Source organism: Hypanus sabinus, chromosome 14 (assembly GCF_030144855.1).
Source record: "Hypanus sabinus isolate sHypSab1 chromosome 14, sHypSab1.hap1, whole genome shotgun sequence".
In the NCBI taxonomy this organism is placed as follows: domain Eukaryota; kingdom Metazoa; phylum Chordata; class Chondrichthyes; order Myliobatiformes; family Dasyatidae; genus Hypanus; species Hypanus sabinus.
In genome coordinates this window covers 94,892,831-94,916,976 of record NC_082719.1, presented here as the reverse complement: position 1 = coordinate 94,916,976, position 24,146 = coordinate 94,892,831, and the positions used below count along the sequence as shown (strand labels likewise).

The following is a 24,146-nucleotide window of genomic DNA, read 5'->3' as shown; positions in this document are numbered from 1 at the left end:
CCTCTCTTCCCCCCCCCCCCCCCATTCCTGATGAAGGGTCTCGGCCCAAAACATTGGCTACTCTTTTCTCAGCCTGACCTGCTGAGTTCTTCCAGCGTTGTGTACGTATTCTTTGATCCACAGCATCTGCAGTTGTATTTTTGTGTATTGTATTAATGTTAATCTCTACTAGTTAAATTCATATATGCATGTTTACAGAAGATGAAATATATCTTGGTGTTATATTAATAACTCATGTGGAGGGCTGTGTGGAAAAATCAAGTAATTCCTCATGAAACTGTTCATGTGAAGAACGCAGATACTGGACTGCTACACACTGGGTGAGTTGCATACCTACAGGGGAGTATCACAGTTACCACCAGAACTGGAAACTGAGAAAGTAACATGGGCTCACATTAAGCAACATTTCTGTTCGGCAGCCTGCTTTATTTCAGTAATTGTTGCCTGAGCCTTTTCTTTTATTTGGTCTACATCCATATTCTGAAGATTTTGAATTTGTCCAATAAAAGACTCCTTGACTTCCTCCTCCTCCTGGTCTTCATGTACCATCTTCTTCAGCTCCTCAGGCAGCTCAATGTCATCTCCCGCCATTAGTATTTGATTTTCATCCTGTTCGCTCTATACAAGAACAATCCAAATTTGAAAGAAATAATACATCATTTTTATTTTTAAAACTTGTGTATTGAACTTTTATTTCTGTTCTGCTTTTGCTTGATTGAATTAGATGATCCTTTGCCTTTTGAGTCTTTATTTCCTAAATATTGACATATTAGCGCTAACAAGCATACATATAGAATATTACAACATTAAGCTCAAGGTGCAGGTGACATTATCATATTAAAACAGCATTGTAAAGACATACAAGATGGAGAGAGTACAGAGGAGATTTACTAGAATGTTACTTGGGTTTCAGCACCTAAGTTACAGAGGAAGGTTGAACAAGTTAGGTCTTTATTCTTTGGAGCATAGAAAGTTGAGGGGGGACTTGATAGAGGTATTTAAAATTATGAGGGGGATAGATAGAGTTGACGAGGATAGGCTTTTTCCATTGAGTTTAGGGGAGATTCAAACACGAGGACATGAGTTGAGAGTTAAGGGGCAGAAGTTTAGGGGTAACACGAGGGGGAACTTCTTTACTCAGAGCATGGTAGCTGTGTGGAATGAGTTTCCAGTAGAAATGGTAGAGGCAGGTTCAATTTTGTAATTAAAAAAAAAATTGGATATGTATATGGACAGGAAAGGAATGGAGGGTTATGCAGGTCGGTGGGACTAAGTGCGAGTAAACATTTGGCATGGACTAGAAAGGCCAAGATGGCCTGTTTCTGTGCTGTAATTGTTATATGGTTATATACAGGTTGTAGGGTAATCGGTCACATAGGTATAAATGGGTAGCATGAGCTTGTTGGTCCAGAGGGAATGTTACTGTGCTGTATCTCTAAATAAATAACTAAATGAACAACTTCTGCACAGTTGCCCTCACCCCCATCATTGCAAAGTGCTTTGAGAGACCGGTTCTATCACATCTGAAATCCTGTCTGCCCACTACCCTGGACCACCATCAACTTACGTATCGCACCAACAGGTCAACAGAAGATGCCATCTCCACAGCACTTCACTCTGCCCTGACCCAACTCTTATGTCTTACATTCATTGACTTTAGTTCGGCATTCAATACTGTGATCGCCTCTAAGCTGATTGCCAAACTTTACCAGCTTGGTATCAGCTCATTCCTCTGCAATTGAACCTTGGACTTTCTGACTAACAGATCCCAATCTGTTAAGTTAGACAACCTCTCCTCCACCACTCTCACCCTGAACACCAGTGTGCCTCAAGGCTGTGTGCTGAGCCCTCTTCTGTATTCTCTTTTCACCTATGACTGCATTCCTGTACATGGTCCTAACTCCATAATCAAGTTCGCAGATGACACCACAGTGGTCAGCCTGATCAGAGGGGATGACAAGACGGCCTACAGGGACGAGGTCCAGCACCTGGCCGCGTGGTGTGTCGACAACAACCTGGCCCTTAACACTCAGAAGACCAAGGAGATCATTGTGGACTTCAGGCATGCTAGGAGCCACACTCACATCCCCATCAACGGAGCTGCAGTGGAGCATGTGTCAAGCTTCATATTCCTTGGTGTCCACATTTCCGAGGATCTCACCTGGTCTCTGAACTCCTCCATCCTGATCATAAAGGCACAATAGCACCTTTATTTCCTGCGGAGCATCAAGCAAGCTCACCTCTGTCCCAGGGCAATGACGGACTTTTACCATTGTACCACTGAGAGCATACTCACCAACTGCATCTCAGTGTGGTATGGCAATTGTCCCGTACCAGACCGCAAAGCACTCCAAAGTGTGGTAAGAACTGCCCAGTGGATTATTGGCACCCAATTGCCCACCATTGAGAACATCTACCATAAACACTGCCTGGGCAGGGCAAAAAGCATTATCAAGGATGTATCTCAGCCTAACCATGAACTTTTTACTCTCCTCCCATCCGGTAGATGCTACAGGAGCCTCCGCTCCCTCACCAGCAGGCACAGGAAGAGATTCTTCCCTGAGGCTGTGACCCTGCTGAACCTCACATCACAGCGCTAAGCAGTATTACACCCATATTGTACTGTCTCAGTACTTTTATATTTGTGTGCTGTAGCACTTTTTATTCACAGTTATTTTGTAAATAACACTATTCTTTGCATTTCTGGTTAGATGCTAGCTGTATTTCATTGGCACAATCTAAAAACTAAATAAGTTAAATAAATGGACGGATCATTGCATAGAATTAATTAATTAATTAAGTAAGTAAGTAAGTAAATAAATACTTATGCAGATAAATAGATTAGAAATGGATAAATGGATAAGTAGAAGAGTAAATCAAAGTCAAAAAGTCAAAATACATTTATTATCAAAGTATGTAAACAGAATACAACTCCAAGATCATCCTCTTACAGGCAGCCACAAAACAAAGAAACGCCATGGAACCTGTTCAACGAAACATCAAACACCCAAAATGTAAAAAAATAGACAGATAAGTAGCTGGATAGATTAGCAGACCAATGTGAAATCAAATGTCTTTGCAAATGGGTAGCAGAGCAGAAGGCTGCTGTGGGAGTACTACTCTTAGCTTCTGTTTACACTGAATCCATAGGAGCTGAAGCACTGTTTTAACAGCAGCATTGCTATTATTTAAAAATGTACCTATGGGGCTGATTTCACCCTTTGCAAGGTTACACATGCACATTGCAATAACAGCAGCTTTTAGAGAATGTTTCTATGTTCACTTGTGATGTTCTTTTTGGAATTGAAGTTCACTGCATGAAAATGTTTGCAAAAGTTAAACCCAGGAGCAAAACTGCATTCCAGAATAAATAAACTATGTACCTGTCTGGTGAAAATACTCAGCAGTTTTCATGGAGAAGCGACAACTGGATATGCAGAAGTGAACATGAATAAGGCATTGGTCAGATCACATTTTGAGTATTCTGAGCAATTGTGGATCACTTTTCTGAGAAAGGATGTTCTGGCATTGGAAAGGGTCCAGGGAGGTTCATGAGAATGAAAGGGTTAATCTATTAGGAGAGTTTGATGTCTCTGGGTCTGACCTTGCTGGGATTTAAAAGAATGGGAAGGGATCTCAGTGAAACGTATTGAATATTGAAAGGCCTAGATAAAATGGATTAGGAGAGGATGTTTCCTATAGTGGGGGAGTCTAGGACCGGAGGGCACAACCTCAGAATACAAGGATATCCCTATAGAATAGAGATATAGGGGAATTTCTTTAGCCAGAGGGTGGAGAATCTCTGGAATTCATTGCTATAGGCAGCTGTGGAGGCCAAGTCATTGGGTATATTTAAATTGGAGGTTGATTGGATTTTGATTACTTATGGTGACAAAGGTTACAGGGAGAAGGCAGGAGAATGGGGTTGAGAAGGATAATAAATCAGCCATGCTTGAAGCACCCCTTTTTTTAGATCAGGGGCCCAAAGCTGCTCATAATACTCCAAATGTGATGTGACTATTCACTTATTCCTATTCCTATTCACTTCTGCATATTTAGTTTTTTCTTCTTCATGAAACGTGCTGAGTATTTTCACTGGTCAGGCCAATTTCTCATTTATTGTGGAAACTGGGTTTGCTCCTGCAATCAATGTTTTGCAGATATTTTCATGTAGTAAAGAAATCAACTGTTTTAACAGAAAATGTTCCTCAACTCCTAAGGACCAAATGTCATCCCTGAGGAGTAGTTATAACAAAGAGTTGCTTCTGGTTCAAATTCCTTCTTTCATTCCGTCGTTTGGCAAAATGGATTTGGAGCCTGGTTTTTATCTAAAGCTCTTCAAGCATCTTGGACAAGTTCATCATTACCTAGGTGCTAATGGGATCAGGAAGCTATTGACAGTAATCGGTTGTCAGATTCCTTTCCTGTTTAATCTTTGCAACTAATTCTTCTCAGTCAGACTTCCAGTTTTTTTTTCTTAAAGTGGCTCAGACCTAAAAATGGTCGGTATTACAAAGCAACATGGCGAATAATGACTGTAAAATAGCCCAGAAAAGTGAGAGAAAAACTGGAGACACAGAGGGCAGAATTAATGTTCCCTTTAGCTAACGTTGTGTTTTGGGGCAGGATGCTGTAAGTAATTATGTCACAGAACTCTTTGCGACAGAGAAGTTTTACTTAATGTAACACCGAACGAGGCCATTTGACCGATTTGAGCGATCCCATCAGTCCCTTTTCATACCCTTTATTACAATTAGTTCTCCCTCACATGCCCTTGATTCTTTTGCAAATTGCTCACAAAAGGATGTAATTGCACAGTAAACAGCTAACTTGTCAGAAGGTCTTAATGATGAAGGAGAAAAGCAAAGCAGCCAGTGGAAACCCATGTGGTCACAGTCCAAAGACAACATCCCAGTCCAGAATTGAACTTGGGTCCCTAGAGGTATCTGCACCAGCAATCACAGTTCCACTGTGCTGCCATACCAGATTTCCTATTGCAACATTCTCCGAAGGGAGATTCAAAGTTAAGAAGGGAGAAAGTATACTTATAAACATGAGAAATTCTTCAGATGCTGGAAATCGAAAGCAAAACACTGGAGGAACTCAGCGGGTCAGGCAGTCTCTATGAAAATGAATAAACAGTTGACATTGTGGGTTGAGACCCTTCTTCGGGACTGGAAAGGAAGGGGGAAAGTGTCAGAATAAAAAGCTGGGTGGGAGCTGGAGGATAGCCAGAAGGTGATAGGTGAAGCCAGGTGGGTGGGAAAGGTGAAGGGGAATCTGACAGGAGAGGAGAGTGGACCACAGGAGAAAGGGAAAGAGGAGGGGACCAGTGTGAGGTGACAGATGAGGGAGAAGAGGTAAGAGGCCAGAATGGGGAATAGAAGAAGAGGGGAGATGGTGGGACTTTTTCTACTGGAATGAGAAATTGATATTCATGGCAGCAAGTTGGAAACTACCTAGGCAGAATATAAGTTGTTGCTCCTCCACCCTGGCACAAGAGAAGGCCATGGACTGACATGTCACCACAGGAACGGGAATTAGAATTAAAGTGTTTGACCACTGGGAAGTTTCACTTTTGGTGGATGGAGCAGATTGTCTTAAGAGTCAGGAGGGCCTTCAGACTGCTGTTTGCATCACCACCTGGTAATGGAGGCTCCAATGCACTGGGTGGGAAGAAGGTGCAGAGGGTTGTAGAGACAGCCAGCTGTATCATGGGGACAAGCTTCCCTCACCATCAAGGACATCTTCAAAAGACTGCTCCCTTTGCTATCAGATTTCTGAACGGACAATAAGCCCATCTATACGACCTCACTATTTTTATTCTCTTTTGGTACTAGTTATTTTTTCTTATTGCTATTTATAGTATATTTTATGTATTGCACTGTACTGCTGTTGAAAAACAACAAGTTTTAGAAAGGTTTTCTCTCCTTATTGCAACTTACTCACCCTCACATGCCCTTTGTTTCTTTTGACAGATGTAATTTTACAGTAAACATTCAACCCATCGTGAAGTCTTAGTGACGTAGAAGAAAACCAAAGCACCCTCTGAAAACCCATGTGGCCACACTCCAAAGACAACACCCAAGAGCAGGATTGAACCTGGATCTGTGGAGGCGTCTGTATCAACGACCATAGTTACGCTGTGCTGCCCTATCAGCTTCCCTGTTGTTGAGGCCCACCAGTGGTCTGAGTTGACCATGGATGACACATCCTAGCTGTCTACCTAATACACAAGCTGGAGCAGTATGATACAGAGAGCAAGCTGTTGCCCATACAGAGGCTCCCCCTCTCCACACAGCTGATGAATCCAAAGGACCAATGCAATTTGGCACCCGTAGAGTCAAAGGCATTGAACTCAGTGTAGGACTGCCTTTGTGTTTACTCCCAAAGCCTTCTCCATGAGTAGATATCGCCACAAGGCAGTGGAGGATTGAGTTCAGAGTTTTTCTTTCTCTAGGTGAGCTGACAAGCTCCATCTGCCCAAAATGAGTGGTCTTAAGCTGCCTATAACCCACCTTTGCCCCATCTCCTGTAAGTAGGAATGGTTCTACTGGGCTTAGTAGCTGAGTGAAAGCCAGGAGCTGGATTTGGTTAGCAGAGGCTATTTCAGATGCATGCCAGTGGGAGCTCATCCCCACAAATTCCCCAGCTATGACGACCTTGAGGAACCACCAGCATACCTATTGCTGAATTATTGTGCCAAAAACAGCTCAAGGAGTCAACAGTTTCCCATAATGTTTTCTTGGTTAGAGTCATAGAAAAGTACAGCACAGAAACAGGCCCTTTTGCCCATCTAGCCTATGCCATAGCCTTTTAAACTGCCTACTTCCATCAGCCTGCACTGGGATCATAGCCCTCCATACCTCTACCATCAAAACCTAACGTAAAAGTTGAAATTGAGCTTGCATGCACCACCTTCACAGCCAGCTCATTTCACACTCTTACCACTTTCTGAGTGAAGAAGTTTCTCCTCATGCTCTCCTTAAAATATTCACCTTTCATCCTTAATTAACCCTTGTCCACTGGTTGTAGTCCCACCCAACCACAGTGAAAAAACCCTACTTGCATTTGTTCTGTCTATACCCCTCATCATTTTGAATAACTCTATCAAATCTCCTCTTACTCTACGTTCTAAGGAATAAAGTCCCAACCTATTCAATCTTTCTTCATAACTCAGGTCCTCTAGACCCAGCAACATCCCTGTAAATTTTCTCTGTACTACTTCAACGTTATCTACATCTTTCCTGTAGGTAGGTGAAAACTGGACACAATTCTCCAAATTAGGCTCACCAACAGCCTATACAACTTCAATATAACTTACCATCTCCTGTACTCAGTACTTTGATTTAAGAAGGCCAATGTGCCAAAAGCTTTCTTTACAATCCTATCCACCTGTGACGCCACTTTCAACGAAATATGGAGCTGCATTCCCAGACCCTCTTGTTCTGCTGCACTGCTCTGTGCCCTACTGTTCACTGTGTAAATCCTACCCTGGCTGGTCCTACCGAAGTGCAACACATCACACTTGTCTGCATTAAATTTGATCTGCCATTTTTCCAGCTGATCTGGATCCCTTCCTCACTCTCCACTATACTCTCTGTCTTGGTGTCAACTGCAAATCTGCTGATCCAGTTAACCATATTATCGTCCAGATCATTAATATAGTTGAGAAACAACAACAGGCTTAGCACCAATCTCCACTAGTCACAGACCTCCAGTCAGAGAAGCAACCATCTGCTGCTTTCTAGCTTCTCCCATGAAGCCAGTGCCTAATCCAATTTGCTACTTCACCTTGAATGCTCAGCAACTGAAACTTCTTTACTAACCTCCCATGCGGCCCTTTTCAAATGCCTTGCTGAAGTCCAAGTAGACAACACTCGCTTTCCTGGCAACTTCCTCAAAATCTCTATAAGATTCATTAAATGTCATGCCTCTTCCACCCAAGTCACCTTGACCCTCATCTGTTGTCACCTATCACCTGCAAATTTGTACTCTTTCTCCTACCCCCGCCATCTTGTTCTGGCTTCTTCCCCCTTCCTCTCCAGTTCTAATGAAAGTTCTTGGCCTGAAACATCAGCTATTTACTCCCCTCCATAGATGCTGCCTGACCTGCTGAGTCCTCCAGCATGTTGTGTATTGTTAAGGATGTCTTTTAGCCTTGTGGAGCTCCAAGAACTTGCGTTAAGGAAGTTATTAGCTGTACGTCTTGTTATTGTTGGCGGGTTCAAAAAATGTTTTAGAACTGAGACAATTTCTCTCTTCAGGCACTGTACCATTTCCAAGCGTGCAACCAATTCCTAATCCTCTCCTACCCATGTTTGTTCTATAAATTCTGTTGTGTATGGTCACAGCAGCAGCCCCTCTGGATTCAAACAACTTAAACTTGTTTTCCTGGCTTTTCCTATAGATTTTTACTAGTCAAAGCCTAAGGTAAGAGGATGGAAGTCATATATAAACCAGAACTAAACTTCCCTAAAGGACCCCATGGCACGCTGGGATTGTGGTTACAGTACCAATGACCCAGGTTCATTTCCCACCGTAGCCGTAAGTACATTCTCCCCGTGACTGTGTGGATTTCCTCTGGGTGCTCCAGTTTCCTCCTGCATTCCAAAGATGTACTAGTTTATATGTTAGTTTGTAATGGAAAATTGCCCCGTGATTAGGCTTGGAGTAAATCAAGAGATGCTGGGCAGCACAGGTCCAAAGGGCCAGAAGGGCCTATTCCAGCCTCTGTGTCAATAAATAAATAAATAAATAAATAACATTTCATTGCCATTGTTAAGGGTTTATTTCAGATTTGTTTTCATTTTCAGAACTTAAATTGCCATAATAAATCCAGACTGATATTTGAACCTAAGCATACTAATTCAATAATTTAATCACTATGCCATGGAGCCCTGTAATTAACAGTACGGACTTTTGCAAAAGTTGGCAGAAACCCCTGACAGGGTTGTAACAGGGATGGTGCAGTAGTGTAGTGATTAGTGCAATCACTTTACAATGCCAGCAACCTGGGCTCAATTCCTGCAGCAGACTGTAAGGATTTTGTCCATTTTCCCCGTGACCACGTGGGTTTCCTCCAGGTGCTCTGGTTTCCTCACCCCTTTCAAAGATTTGCAGGTTAGTAGGTTAATTGGAAACTCTGGGTGTAATTGGACTCATTGGGAGCAATTGGCCTGTTATCGTATTGCATCTCTAAATCAGGGGTTCCCAACCTTTTTTATGCCGTGGACCAATACCATTAAGAACGGGAGCCCTGTTCTTAGTAAATTAAAAAAAGGCATTTTTACAGATTACCTCAACTCCATGTCAGATTGCCTGGTGCAAGGTCCATTAAAATTGGGCCAGTGACATCAGCCTTGATCAATTACAACAGGAACATCACAGAAGATTGCTACATGGTTGACATGCACTCAGTGGTCATATTATTAGGTACATCTGCTCATTAATGCAAATATGTAATCAACTAATCATGTGGCAGCAACTCAATGCATAAAAGGTATGCAGAATTGTCAAGTGGTTCAGTTGTAGTTCAGACCAAATATCAGAATGGGGAAGAAATGTGACCTAAGTGACTGTGGAATGATTGTTAGTGCCAGATAGGGTGGTTTGAGTATCTCAGAGACTGCTGATTTCCTGGGATTTTCTATGCACAACAGTCTCTAGAATTTACAGAGAATGGTGTGAAAAATCTAAAACATACCATGACTGAGGCATCTGTGGGTGGAAACACTTTGTTAGTGAGAGATGTCAGAGGAGAATGGTCAGAGTGGCTTAAGCTGTCAGGAACGTGACAGGAACTCAAACAACCACATGTTGCAACAGTGGGCTGCAGGAGAGCATCTCTAAATGCAAAACACACTGAACCAGGACGTGGATGGGCTATATCAGCAGAAGACGATGAACGTACACAGTGGCCACTTGATTTGGTACAGAAGGTATCTAATAAAGTTGCCAATGAATGTACTTAGAAAACAGTTCTTTGAAATAATTGCATCAGTGATTTGTCACAATCATTTAACTTTTCTGAGCTGACACCAATAAAAATATCTGTTTCACCTTTGGAAGCCTGTACTTTTCCCTTAAGTGGACCCTGAGAGATGCTCTTTCTGCTTTCTTCTGCGCAAAGATACCATCCCGTTCCATTCTGAAAACAAGAATGAACATATCTTTTCAATAGCAAATAAGACTCTCTTAACAGATACTTTGATTGCTAACTGTGTTGAACTGACCTTGATTATTAGTTCTTTGTAGGTGTTGGTTATAGAGGTTTTCAGCAGAAGAACCATGATAAAGACAAAGGCTAAAAATGGAGTACTGTCTTCAGCTTTGGTAAATAGTCACAACCCATTTTTCTTCTCCCTAGTCACTTACAGCCCATTGCCAAATTTGAATTCTTGAAGCTCAAAGTAAATGTATTATCAAAGTACCTAGATGTCACCAGATACAAACCTGAGATTCTGTTTTTTTGCGGGCATTCAAAGTTCAATGTAAATGTATCATCAAAGTACATATATGTCACTATATATAACCCTGAGATTCATTTTCTTGAGGCATATTCAATAAGTCCACAATAGAATAATAACCATAACCGAATGAATGAAAGCCTGCACCAAGTTGGGCACTCAACCAGTGTCCAAAAGAAAGCAAACTGCACCTGCAAAAGGAAAAATATAATAATAATAATAATAATAATAATAATAATAATAATAATAATAATAATCATCATCATCATCATCATCATCATAATAATAGTAATAAATAGGCTATACATATTAAGTACATGAGATGAAGAATCCTTGAAAGTGAACCCATAGGTTGTCGGAACATTTCGATGCATTCACAGCGGAACAAAGAAATGCAATTGAATCAATGAAAAATGACACACAGAGAAAGACTGACAAACAGCCAATATACAAAGGAAGGCAATTTATATAAATACAAATAAATAAGTAAGTAATGAGAATATGAGTTGCACAGTCCTTAAAAGTGAGGTTGCCAGTGTTGAGGTGAGTAAAGTTATCTATGCTGGTCTTGGACAAGAGCTTAATGATCATAAGGTAAAAACTTCCTGAACCTGGTGGCATGGGTCCTGAGGCTCCTCTACCTCCTGCCTGATGGCAACAGCAAGAAGAGTGCATGGACTGGATGATGTGGGCACTGCTTTCTTGTGGCAGTGCTCCTTGTAGATGTGTTCAATGGTGGGGAGGGCTGATCACTTTCTGAGTGAATAAGATCCCCCTCATATTCCACTTAAAAATCTCACTTTTCACCCTTAACAACCCATGACCTCTAGTTCTAGTCCCATTCAACCTAAATTGAAACAGCGTATTTGCTATTACTCTATCTATACCCCTCATAATTTTGTATGCCTCTATCAAACTTCTCCTCATTCTCCTATGCTCCAGGGAATAATATCCTAACCTATTCAACCATTTTCTGCAACTCAGGTGCTTCTTAAGGAAATTTAAGAGATTAAATGCAAAATTCGTATTTGTAAGATGCAAATGTTTGAACTAGATTGTGAAACAGGAATAGATGTGGGCCAAATCTTCCCCAGAGGCTAAATTTATGTCTAAATGTAATTAAATTGCAACTGGACGAAGAGTCCTTAGTTTTCACTTCAGGAATCGGAGATGTTTTGTGCTCATGTGTCTCTTTAAACACAACTGGTCTAGTTGTTAAAAAACAAAGTTGACACACAGAAGTTTTGGTGGATTTACCTGAGTGAAAAGGACTGGAAAGAATTCACTTCCAGTGATCAATATAGAGATCAATGCTGTATTAATGAATTGCCATTGATACACACATTAAGCACGTCGAAACAAGAACTGAATCAAAAATAATTCCTGATCTGTCTGACCCAGGCTTTGTGTTGTACTTACTTTTACAAACTTATTATGTACAAAATCAGGCTCTCAATATCTGATCCCTATTTTGTCGTATTGAAAGTTAATAGATTGAGTGAGCCAGGGCTTTTCCGTTTGGAGTGAAGGAGGATGAGAGGTGACTTGACAAAGATGTACAAAATCATAAGGCTAGATCGAGTGGCTAGCCAAAGTCTTGATCTCAGTGTGGAAATGGCTATATTGAAGGGGTTTAATTTTAAGGTGATTGGTAGGAAGTATAAGGGGTAGGTTTCTTACGCAGAGAACGGTGGGTGACTGCCACGCCCTGCAAGGGGTGAAGGTAAACGTTGATACATTAGGGACATTCAAGCGGCTCTTAGACAATAGACAATAGGTGCAGAAGTGGACCATTTGGCCCTTCAATACCCAATTCCTGTCTTGTCCACATATCCCTTGATTCCCTTATCCATAAGATACCTATCTAGTTCCTTCTTGAAAGCATCCAGTGAATTGGCCTCTACTAGCTTCTGAGGCAGTGCATTCCAGACCCCCACAACTCTCTGGGAGAAGAAGTTTTTCCTTAACTCTGTCCTAAATGACCTACCCCTTATTCTCAAACCATGCCCTCTGGTACTGGACTCTCCCAGCATCTGGAACATACTTCCTGCCTCTATCTTGTCCAATCCCTTAATAATCTTATATGTTTCAATCGGATCCCCTCTCAATCTCCTTAATTCCAGCATGTACAAGCCCAGTCTCTCTAACCTCTCTGCGTAAGACAGTCCAGACATCCCAGGAATTAACCTCGTGAATCGTGAATCCTAGATAAGCACATGAATGATAGAAAAATGGAGGGTTATGTGGGAGGGAAGGGTTAGATTGATATTCACATAGGTTAAAAGGTTGGCACAATATCATATGCTAAAAGCTCTGTACTGTACTGTAATGTTCTACATTCTATGAAAGTCTGACTCACAGCCAAATAATGAAGCCACACCATTAGCACATGGGGTGAATTGTGCATCACCTACTCATAATTTCTAATAAGTGCTTTCTAACCAATGCATTAGACTCCTTACAATTTGCCATTCTAAATAGATTATGATGTTTCAAAGATTTCAACTTCTATTTTAATTTAGTTTTCTCAGCTATTCTGAGATCTCACTTAATTAATTGACTGAAGCTTTTGCATGTTTTCAATCCTTTTGAACTTTATTAAACCAATTTCACCTTATCAGATTTGAAGTAAAGCTATTGACTTGTGAATTAATTGAATTCGTTCTGGGGATGTGGACATTGCTAGCAAAGCTGGAGCTGAATGCTTAATCCTGCACTTGAGCTAAATGTCTTTTTTCTGAGGGTCAGAAGTTTGAGGTTATGTATTGTCCAGATTTCCTTATCCAAGGGACTGTTATTCAAAATATATTTCAGTGATTTAGATAAGGACCCCACAAAGACCTTGACATCTATTTAGAGTTTGTTTTGTGCCTGCCTGCAAGAAGATGATTCTCAGTGTTGTATATTTTATACATACTTTGAAAATAAGTGTATTTTGAACTTTGAAGATTGAGTCGCACCTGGATTATTCTTGTGTAGTTATAGTTTACAGGTACTTTTTGATATCAAAGTACCTGTAAACTATATTAATAATAAAAAGATACAAGAATAAACCACGCAATGCCTTTTCATCCTTACATTCATAGTCAATATGTTAGTAGTATTTTATTACAAGACTTAAAACCAACAGCATGCCACTCATGTGGCCCCTGGGGTGATACAGCACTACAATAATTGAGGGGCTTCCTCACCCAACCTGGCCCCTCCCTGCCCAGTAGTTGAAGAACCCCATACTCTGATCCTTCCCCTCCGGCACCTTGAAATGACTATACCATGCTTCAGTGCTTCCTTCTGCAGCATGGAATGTACCAGTTGGCAATTGATATCTCGACGTGCTGGCGGATCAACAAGTTTTGGGCAGATCAAAGGGTGTTTTTGATCTGCCACTGAGTTGATGATGGGCCAGCACTTTATGTCCATCACTGTGTCTGGCCCTGGGAACAGAGAGTCCTCTGGATATACTATCATAAAGGGAAGGGGAATAAATGTTCACTTGGCTGATTCTAGGAATGCTGGGTCAGAATCAGAACCAGGTTTAATATCATTGGCATATGTCATGAAATTTGTTGTCTTTTTGGCAGCTGAACATTGCAATACATGGAAATACAGGAAAAAAACTGTGAATTACAATAGTTTATTATACATAATAGTTAAATTATGTAAGTAGTGCAAAAACAGATTTTAAAAAAATATTGTGGTAATGTTCTTGGGTTCAATGTCCATTTAGGAGTCCGATGGCAAAGGGGAACAAGCTGTTCCTGAATTACTGAGTGAGTACCTTCAGCTTTCTGAACCTCCTTCCTGATGGTTGCAATGAGAAGAGGACATGTCCTAGGTGGTGGGAGTCCTTAACGATGGACAGCACCGCTCCTTGAAAGTGTCTTGGTTACTAATGAGTCTAGCGCCCGTGATGGAGCCGACTAATGATGGAGTCACCAGCAGGAGAAGACATTCAGGTGAGATGTGTTTATTCAATAGTTTAGATTGATGGTATCTAACTCTGATAGGATGAATGCAAGCAGGTTGTTTTGTCTGGTTGGTTGGGGGGGTGTGCATGGTGAAATATGTACCAGGGGTCAGATCACAGGACATGGGGTTAGATATGGTTAGGGATCACTCAGGGGCTGTGAAATTATGAAGAGCATAATTATGCATTAATTAAAATGAGAATCAGTCTTCAGGATATGAAACCTACATAAACACTCATTAGCCACTTTATTGAGTATCTCTGTACCAAGTGAAGTGGATACTGAGTTTACATTCATGTTCTCTTGACCAAGTCTACATAAAAGCATGCAAAGATGGTCAAGAGGTTCAGTTGTTGTTCAGACCAAACATCAGAATGGGGAAGAAAAGTAATCTAAGTGATATCCTGATGAGCCCCCCCCCCCCCCCCATGAGACACTCATCCAGAAAGTCATGAGGCATGGGATCAGTGGAACCTTGGCTGTTTGGATAAAAAATTGGCTTACAGAAAGGAGGCAGAGGGTAGTAGTGGAAGGAAAGTATTCTGCTGGAGGTTGGTGACTAATGGAGTGCTGCAAGGATCTGTCCTGGGACCCCTGCTCTTTACGATTTTTATAAATGACCTGGATGAAGAGGCGGAAGGATGGGTGAGTAAGTTTTTTTGGATGACACGAAGGTTGGAGGAGTTGTGGATGGAGCTGCAGTTTGTGGAAGGTTACAAGAGGATATAGACAGGATGCAGAGTTGGGCAGAAAAATGGCAGATGGAGTTCAATCTGGATAAGTGTGAGGAGATGCATTTTGAATGGACAAAACAGAAGACTGAGTACAGGATTAATGGTCAGTTACTTAAGAGTGTGGATGAGCAGACAGACCTTGGGGTTCAAATCCATACATCCCTCAAGGTTGATAGGATAGTAAAGAAGGCCTATGGGATGCTAGGCTTCACTAATAGACAGACAGACAGACATACTTTATTGATCCTGAGGGAAACAGGGTTTTGTTACAGTCGCACCAAGAATAATGTAGAAATATAGCAATATAAAACCATAAATAATTAAATAATAATAAGTGAATTATTCCAAGTGGAAATTAGTCCAGGACCAGCCTATTAGCTCAGGGTGTCTGACACTCTGAGGGAGGAGTTGTAGAGTTTGATGGCCACAGGCAGGAATGACTTCCTATGACGCTCAGTGTTGCATCTCGGTGGAATGAGTCTCTGGCTGAGCGTACTCCTGTGCCTAACCAGTACGTTATGGGGGATTGGAGGATGGGAGAATTGAGTTCAAGAATAGAGAGGTCATGTTGCAACTCTACAAATCTCTGGTGAGACCACACTTAGAGTACTGTGTTCATTTCTGGTCACCTCATTATAGGAAGGATGTGGAAGCTATGGAGAGGGTGCAGAGGAGATTTACCAGGATGTTGCCTGGATTGGAAAACAAGTCTTATGAGGCAAGGTTAGCAGAGCTGGGACTTTTCTCTTTGGAGTGTAAAAGGATGAGAGGGGACTTGATAGAGGTCTACAAGATTATGAGAGGCATAGATAGGCTGGATAGCCAGTACCTGTTTCCCAGGGCATGAATAACAAACACCAGAGGGCATATGTACAAAGTTAAGGGAGGGAAGTCTGGGGAGACACCAGGGGTAAGTTTTTTACACAGAGGGTTGTGAGTGCCTGGAATGACTTGCCAGGGATGGTGGTGGAGGCTAAAACATTAGGGGTATTTAAGAACGTCTTGGACAGGCACATGGATGAAAGAAAAATAAAGGGTTACGGGGTAGCGTGGGTTTAGTACTTTTTTTAAAGGGATATATGGGTCAGCACAACATCAAGAACTGAAGGGCTTGTACTGTGCTGTAATATTCTAGTGTCTAGTGTCTAGTGTCTAGTGACTTTCTTGAATTTCCTGATGAGAGACCTAGGTGAGGATGGTTTGGACCCAAGTGCTGCATTATTCGAGGCTAGAACATTTTCGAGCATGAACAGTCTCTAGAGTTTGTAGATAATGGACCGAAAACTAAAAAAAAACATCCCATGAGCAGCAGTTCTTCAGGCAAAAACACCCTCTTATTAAGAGATTTCAGGAGAGAATGGCAATATTTCACTAGGAGTTTCAGGAGATTTGGCTTGTCACCTAAGACACTTGAAAACATCTTTCGATGTGCTGTGGAGAACATTCTAAAAGGCTGCATCACTGTCTGGTATGGGAGGGGCTACTGCACAGGACTGAAAGAAGGTACAGAAAGTTGTAAAATTAGTCAGCTCCATCTTGAGTACTAGCCTCCGTAGTATCCAAGATACCTTCAAAGCGGAGTGCCTCAGTGTCCATTATTAAGGACGCCCATCACCCAGGACTTGTCCTCTTCTCATTGTTACTGTCAGAAAGGAGGTATAGAAGCCTGAAGGGACACACTCAGCGATTCAGAAACAGCTTCTTCCCCTCTGCCATTTGATTCCAAAATGGACATAGAACCAATGAACACTACCTCACTTCTTTTATATATTATTTCTGTTTTTGCACAATTTTTTAATTTAACTATTTAATGTACATATATACTTACTGTAATTGATTTACTTATTTCTATATTATCATGTATTGCATTGCACTGGTGCTGCTAAGTTAACAAACTTCACGACGTGCATTCGTTAGTCTCGCAAGACCATGGATCTGCACCTGGAAGGTCTTCTCCAGAGCGTAGGCCTGGGCAGGGTTGTATGGAAGACCAGCAGTTGCCCATGCAGCAAGTCTCCCCTCTCCATGCCACTGATGTTGTCCAAGGGAAGGGCAAGAGCCGATACAGTTTGGCACCAGTGTCATCGCAGGAGTTGCCAGAGCGAGGTTGAAGGCAATGTCGGACTGCCTTAGGGACTCCAGCTCCAGATTTGTCCTCAGGGTTTACTCCCGAATCCTTTCCCATGAGTGGGTATAGCCGCAAGGCAGCGGAGGTTTGAAATCAGAGTTTTCCCTCTCTCAGCCTTCCCAGGCTGACGAGCTCCATCTACCCGAAGCACTGGTTTTAAGGTTCCAGGAACTGCCTTCGCCCCTTCTCCTGTCCATAGAAACAGTTCTACCGGGCTTAGAGGCTAAGCCACAAGAGAAGGCCAGGAGTTGGATTTGGTTGTCAGAGGCTATTTGAGGCGCGTGCCATGAGGAGCACTTTTCAGTAATGGGAGCTTGTCCAACTTAGGTTTAATGTCATGACAAATGCCAGTGATATTAGACCTAAGTTAACGAATTTCACGACATTTGCCAGTGATGCATTTAAGCTACAGGAAAACAATATTAACTCAAATAACCATGTGTTAGAACAGTGGTGTGTGGAAGAGCATCACTGAATGCAAAACACCTTGAAGTGGATGGGCTACTGGAGCAGATGATCAGGAGCAAGCACTGAGTGTCCACCTCACTAGGTACAGAAGGAAGCTAGTAACATGGCCACTTAATATATATGAAAGACATTCTTTGAACTTAGCTGGACTGAACTGAAATCAGACTCTGCCAGCACAAATACCAAACACTGCCACTAGAAAGAATGGAGGGACCCATAGAGTAACCATCCAAAAAATGGCAGCCGCAGTGATACACAGTACATAAAATGTGCAGAAACCATAGGAGAAGAATATATGAAATGCAATCCTTCCTTTCAAAGTCCAAGGCAATGATTCCATTGATAGAAATAAGCATTTGCAATTCAGCATTAACACTGAAAGCTTTGAAATTCAAGGTTATTTCTTGTTGATCAAAGGAGCAATTCAGTATTTCATTTGGTTAAGGACTCAATATAAATCAATTTTTATCTGACAACAAAGGCAAGTGCCACTTGACAGAGTATAAATTAAAGGGACCAATCTGTTAAGAGCATGGCTTGAAATACTCACTTAATGACAGCGAATTTACCTGGACTCAATGTCTGAAGGCTGAAGCCAAAGAAATGAACCAACACTGCTAAGTATATTAATTCTAGAATAATCTCATGGCTTTTTAAAGGACTCATCAGTTTTTTGATTTTGTAGATATTCTTTTCTGCCCAGCATTCAAAGTAAATTTAATATCAAAGTAAAAACGTATGTATATGTCACCATATGACACCTTGAGAGTTTTTGCAGGCGTCCACTGGGAATAAAAGAAATACAATAGAATTTAGGAGGAACCATACATAACAAAGACTGACAAACATGAAATATGCAAAAGAGGACAAATCTTGCAAATAGTACATTTAAAAAGTCAATTTATAATATTGCGAGCATGAGCTGTAGAATCCTTGAAAATGAGTTGTTAGGTGGAGCTGAGGTGAGTGCAGATATCCACACTGGTTCAGTTGTGGGGTAATAACTGCTCTTGAACCTGGTGGTGTGGGATCTAAGGGTCCTGTACCACCTGCACGTTGGTGGTAGTGAGAAGAGAGCATGGCCTCGATGACGGGTGTCTGTGAATCAATTTGCAGTTGTCAGGTTGATGAGAGAACGGTACTGCAATTTGACATCTGACCGTCAGCCGAAGACAGAGTGGTAGCATAGCGGTTAGCATGATGCTTTACAGCCCCAGCTGTAAGATCGCTGTTCAATTCCTGCTGCTGTCTGTAAGGAGTTCGACAATTTTCCCTGCGACTGCTTGCATTCCTCTGGGCATTCTGGTTTCCTCTTACTTTCCAAAGGTGTACAGTATGAGCTAGAATTGGTAAGATTTGGGCACCGGACTTGTGGCACACTCGAGGCCCACCCAACACAATCATCACTGGTTTGTTTCAACAGAAATGATACATTTCACTACAGGTTTCAATATATGTGTAATAACAAATTTCAATCAGAGCAAAACTGTAAAGAGATTTTCTGAGCAATCATACTTTCAGAAAAAAAGCTATAATCCAAAAATTATCATTTAGAAAAGTTGTATGTTCAGTCCAAGTCATTTGTAGTATCCAAAGGAATGTATTGTATTGATGAAGAGTTATGGCATTCTTATTTTCAATGGTTAGGGTACTGAGCATAACATTTGGGGAGTTATATCGCAACTATATTTAAACTTTGACTAGGCCATATTTGGAATATACTATTCCGGTCACACATAACAAGTAAGGTGTGGAGGCTTTTGAGAGATGCTGAAGGATTCAGAAGGGTGTTGCCTAGATCAGAGATATTAGCTGATAGAAGCTTACAAAACTATGAGAGACAGAGATAATATAACGTATAAAATGCTGTAGAAACTCAGCAGCTCGGGCAATATCTATGAAGAGGAATAAAGAGTCATTGCTTTGGGCCAAGAGCCTTCGTTAGAACATGATGAATTTTGATTTTATCCTTACTGTTATCTAGGTTGAGTGGGTGTGAAGGGGATGCTCCCTATAGTGGGAGAATCTGGGACCAGAGGTCATAGCCTCAGAATAGAAGGACACCCTTTAGAAGAGAGATGAGAAGTATTTCTTTAGCTTGAGAGTGGTGAATCTGTGGAATTAATTGTTGCAGATGGCTTCTTAGGCCAAGTCGTGGGGTATATTTAGAGCAGAGGTTGATAGGTTCTTGATTAATCAGGGTGTGAAAGGTAATGGGGAGAAGCTATGAGAATGGGGTTGAGGGGCATAATCAATCTGCCATGATGGAATGGTGAGCAGAATCAATGGGCCAAATGGCCTAATTCTGCTCCTATGGTTATGGACCTGTGGTCTATGTCTTATGTTTTATTTTTCTATTTATGAGCGAAAAGAGGCTGAAAACATAATTGGTAGAAGAGCTTAATATCTATTTCTATGGGATTCTCTAAGTAAGAGTGGGGGAGCTACTCAAAGAGGATAAGATTTCATAGTAACCCCAGTGGAATGTGGTTATGTTGCTCATACTATTTCACTGAGGCTTGGAAAGTTAATTCCACTGTGTCTGAGAGTATGCAACTTGTATCACTAACTTGTATTTGACAAACTGAAAAAAAATTAGTACCATAGATTTGGTTATATCAGCTTTGGGTCAAAACAATTGCCATTTTCCTCTATATTTACCTTGTTTTGCAGAGTGCTGATAAAATAGTTTTAAATCCCATTTCCTTTTCCTTTAATAGATCACTAATCCTTTTTGTAAACTGCTTAAAGTTATTTTGTTTCTGGCTAGCTCAGCCTATTCCATGTCAGTCTTTGATTTCGTAAAATATTAATTGGAATCTGTATTTAAACTGTAAGCAATCCTGCTGGCTGCTAATTTTAACTCTAATTCATAATGCCACAGTTAATCAATTTTCTGCTTTGGGTGTTGTAATTTCACTACCATTATAACTTCAGACTTCCTTGCACTTTATAAATAAATCACAGTTAACCTATTTTACCTCAAAACAATCTGCTTCCTGAACATATTCTTTCCCATTTATAATTTAGTCATTCTCCAAACGACTCCAGGGCCAGCAAAGATTTTTATATTTTGTTTATTTTGAGATACAGCGTAGAATAGGCTCATTTGGCCCTTCAAGCTGCATCACCCAGCAATCCCTCCCACCTCCTGATTTAACCCTAACCCAATCACCAGATCATTTACAATGACCAATTAACCTACTTGACCAGTATATCTTTGGACTGTGGGAGGAAGCCAGAGCATCCAGAGAAGACCCACACGTTCCATGGGGAGAATATACAAACTCTTTACAAAGGATACCGGGATTGAACTCTGAACTCTGACGTTCTGAGCTGTAATAGCGTCGCGGTAACCACTACGAGACTACAGCCTTTTTTCTGTTAAAATCTCCAAGTGGAGATCAGATCTCTGTCGTGGGGTAAGAACCTCACAGTAGCTTAGCAGTTAGCCCAACACTATTACAGTTCAGGGTGCTCCAGAGTTTGGAGTTTATTCCGACTTCGAATGTAAGGATTGTATGTTCTCCCCATGACTGTGTGGTTTTCCTCTGGGTGCTCCCGTTTCCTCCCACAGTCAAAAAACATACTGGTTAGTGGGTTAATTGGCCATTGTAAACTGTCCTGTGATTAGGCTAATGAATGGTCTGTTCTGCACTGAATCTCTAAATAAATAAATAGAACCATATCATTTGAGGTTTGTTGCTGCATAATCCTGCCAAACTGCATGTTGAGGGGCTGGAGCAGTTTGGGAGAGAATGGCAGACACGTTGGAATCTGTGCTGGGTTGGGGGCTGGTTCCTCCCATTGGTGCTGCCCTCCAGTGTTCGCTCCTGGAAAACAAGCTGGATTGCTTTCGCCTCTGGCTGTGGGAGATGAGGAACTGCTGTGTGCTTGTTCTTGCAGAAAAGTGGCTCCAGGACAATGCGCCATGCAACATCAAGCTTCAGGCCATGCCACTCAGGGACTTGTGCTAATAGATTATTGTGATTGTTTGTACTATTGTATCTACAGTATATGTGCTGTGACTGTACAGTACTTTGTAAAAGCCTTAGGCACACTAGATTTTTATATGGTTTCAGATATTATTGCCTCCAGACAGCCCTGATCTCAACATCATCAAAGTTGTCTGAGTCATCATCAAAGTCTTCATCAACTTTTTACCTGGAGAGACAGAAACAAGCAAGATAGCCAAAGCCTGCATGAATTGTGACAACTTCTCCAAGATGCTTGAAACAATCTACCAGCCGATTTTCTTATAAAACTGCACAACAGCGTACCTAAGAGAATTGATGCAGATGCAAAGGGTGAACACACCAAATATTGATTCAATTTCGTTTTTTACTGTTTACTGCTCTTTATAATTCTTTTGATATTTAGAAACTCTTGATTTCATTTTGCTTTATGATTTTGTTAACATGTGCCTCAGATTTTTGCACTATACTGTATGTTTTAACAAAGGGTGATCCTTGCAGGACAGTGGCTGTATTTCATTAGGAGTTTGGGGAGATTTGCTTTGTCAACTAAAACACTTGCAGACTTCTACAAATGTATCTTGGAGACCATTCTGACTGGCTGCATCACTATCTGGTATTGGGGGGGGGGGAGAGGGTGGCGCGCTGCTGTACAATATTGAAATAGGTTGCAGAAACTTGTCAAATTAGTCAGCTCTATCATGGGCAGTAGCCTCCATAGCATCCAAGACATCTTCAAGGAATTGGTGTCTTAGGAAGGTGGTGTCCATCACTAAGGACCCCCACCACCCAGGGCATTCCCTCTTCTCATTGTTACCATTGGGAAGGAGCTATGAAAGCCTGAAGGAACAAACTCAGTGATTCTTCCCCTCTGCCAACTGATTCCTAAATGGACATTGAACCCATGAACACTACCTCAATACTTTTTTTATTTTACTTTTAGCACTACTTATTTTAACTTAACTATTTAATAGACATATATATAGTTACTGTAATTCAGTTTTTCTTATATTTATCTATTCATGTATTTCATTGTACTGCTGTCATAAAGTTAACAAATTTTGCGATATATGACGGTGATATTAAACCCAATTCTGATTCTGATCAAACTAAAAAAGACAGGTTCTCTTCCTGTTCCTGCAAAGCTGCAGAAGTCCCAGGAGCCACACCACTAGGTTCAGGAACAATTATTACCCCACAACAATCAGGGTCTCAATCCAGAGAGGATAACTTCACTCAGCTTCACTTGCCCCATCATTGAACTGTTCCCACAATCAATGGACTCATTTTCTAGGACCCCCCCCCCCCCATCTCATGTTCTTGATATTTATTGCTTAATTATTTATTATTATTGTTTAGTTATTTGTTATTATTTGCACAGTTTGTTTTCTCCTGCACTCTGATTGAATGCCCTAGTTGGGCAGTCTTTCATTGATTCTGTTATAGTTATTATTCTATGGATTTGTTGAGTGATGATGGCTGTTCTTCCCTTGCGAAGATCAGGAGGGAAGAAGAGTCCTCAGGAGCGATGGCACAATCGTTGGTGACTGTAGAGGCCAATTCTGGATCTGCAGTCTCGTGTGCGGTAGGGACACAGAGACAGCTGGGATGCCGGCACTTTGTCCTTCCTGTGTCTCCTTTTCTCTATAGCAGTCACTCCTCTGGATTCCTCAAAATACTTGGCTGCTCCATGGATCAGCGTTCTTCAGCAGTCTGTCACAAGCCAGCTGCTGCCACTGGATATTTGCCTGGGAGATCTGATGCTTAAGTTGGTCTCTGTACCTCGTCCACGGGGTACCACGATTCCTCTTGTCCCAAGAGCGCTCTCCGTAGAGTACTGCTTTTGGTAACCTGGAGTTGTCCATGTGAGACACGTGGCCTGGCCAGCAGAGCTGCTGGAGCAACAAAGTGGCTTCATCTGTTCCACAATGGTACAGTGAGCTGTGACGACAGCTGTGACCGAAAGGTTGTAAGTTGCGTATCAGAGTTTTCCTTCTCCAAGACGGACTGCCTGGCAAGGCCAACAATTCCCATCTACCCTGGTTTGGAATCGGAGTTGTCCTTCTCCTCAGATGGCTGTCTGCTGAGGCTGATGAGCCCAGCCTGCCCACCCAGTTATACCGCTGGACACATAGCAAACTCAGTAAGAACAGGGTGGTGGCTGTTGATGGCGTTGTAGTGTAGGAGAGGCCATATGTAAGTGACTTCCTGCATGGCCAGCCAAACAGTGGTCCGGCAGCTATCACTACACCTTGAAAGAAGGGGCCATGGGAGACGTTTCACCTTCCTTAAGTGAGCAGGATGTCCAGCCCAGGACTCACCCATCCCCGTAGATATGTTGAGTATACCCACAAGAAAAGGGTTGCTTATGGTAACATATATACACTTTGAACTTTGAATTGCAC

At 41.7% G+C, this 24,146-nt stretch overlaps 1 protein-coding gene across 1 annotated transcript in view; it reads right to left on the bottom strand.

The window, feature by feature from the left end:
- Positions 1-390: 390 nt before the first annotated feature.
- Positions 391-24,146, bottom strand: part of cplx4a (complexin 4a) — a 33,348-nt gene continuing 9,592 nt past the window's right edge. Inside the window, exons 2-3 of the mRNA XM_059988619.1 lie at positions 10,063-10,150; positions 391-618 (exon numbers count right to left, since the gene is read on the bottom strand). Coding sequence (XP_059844602.1) covers positions 391-618; positions 10,063-10,150 — 316 coding nt within the window. The remainder of the gene's footprint in view (positions 619-10,062; positions 10,151-24,146) is intronic.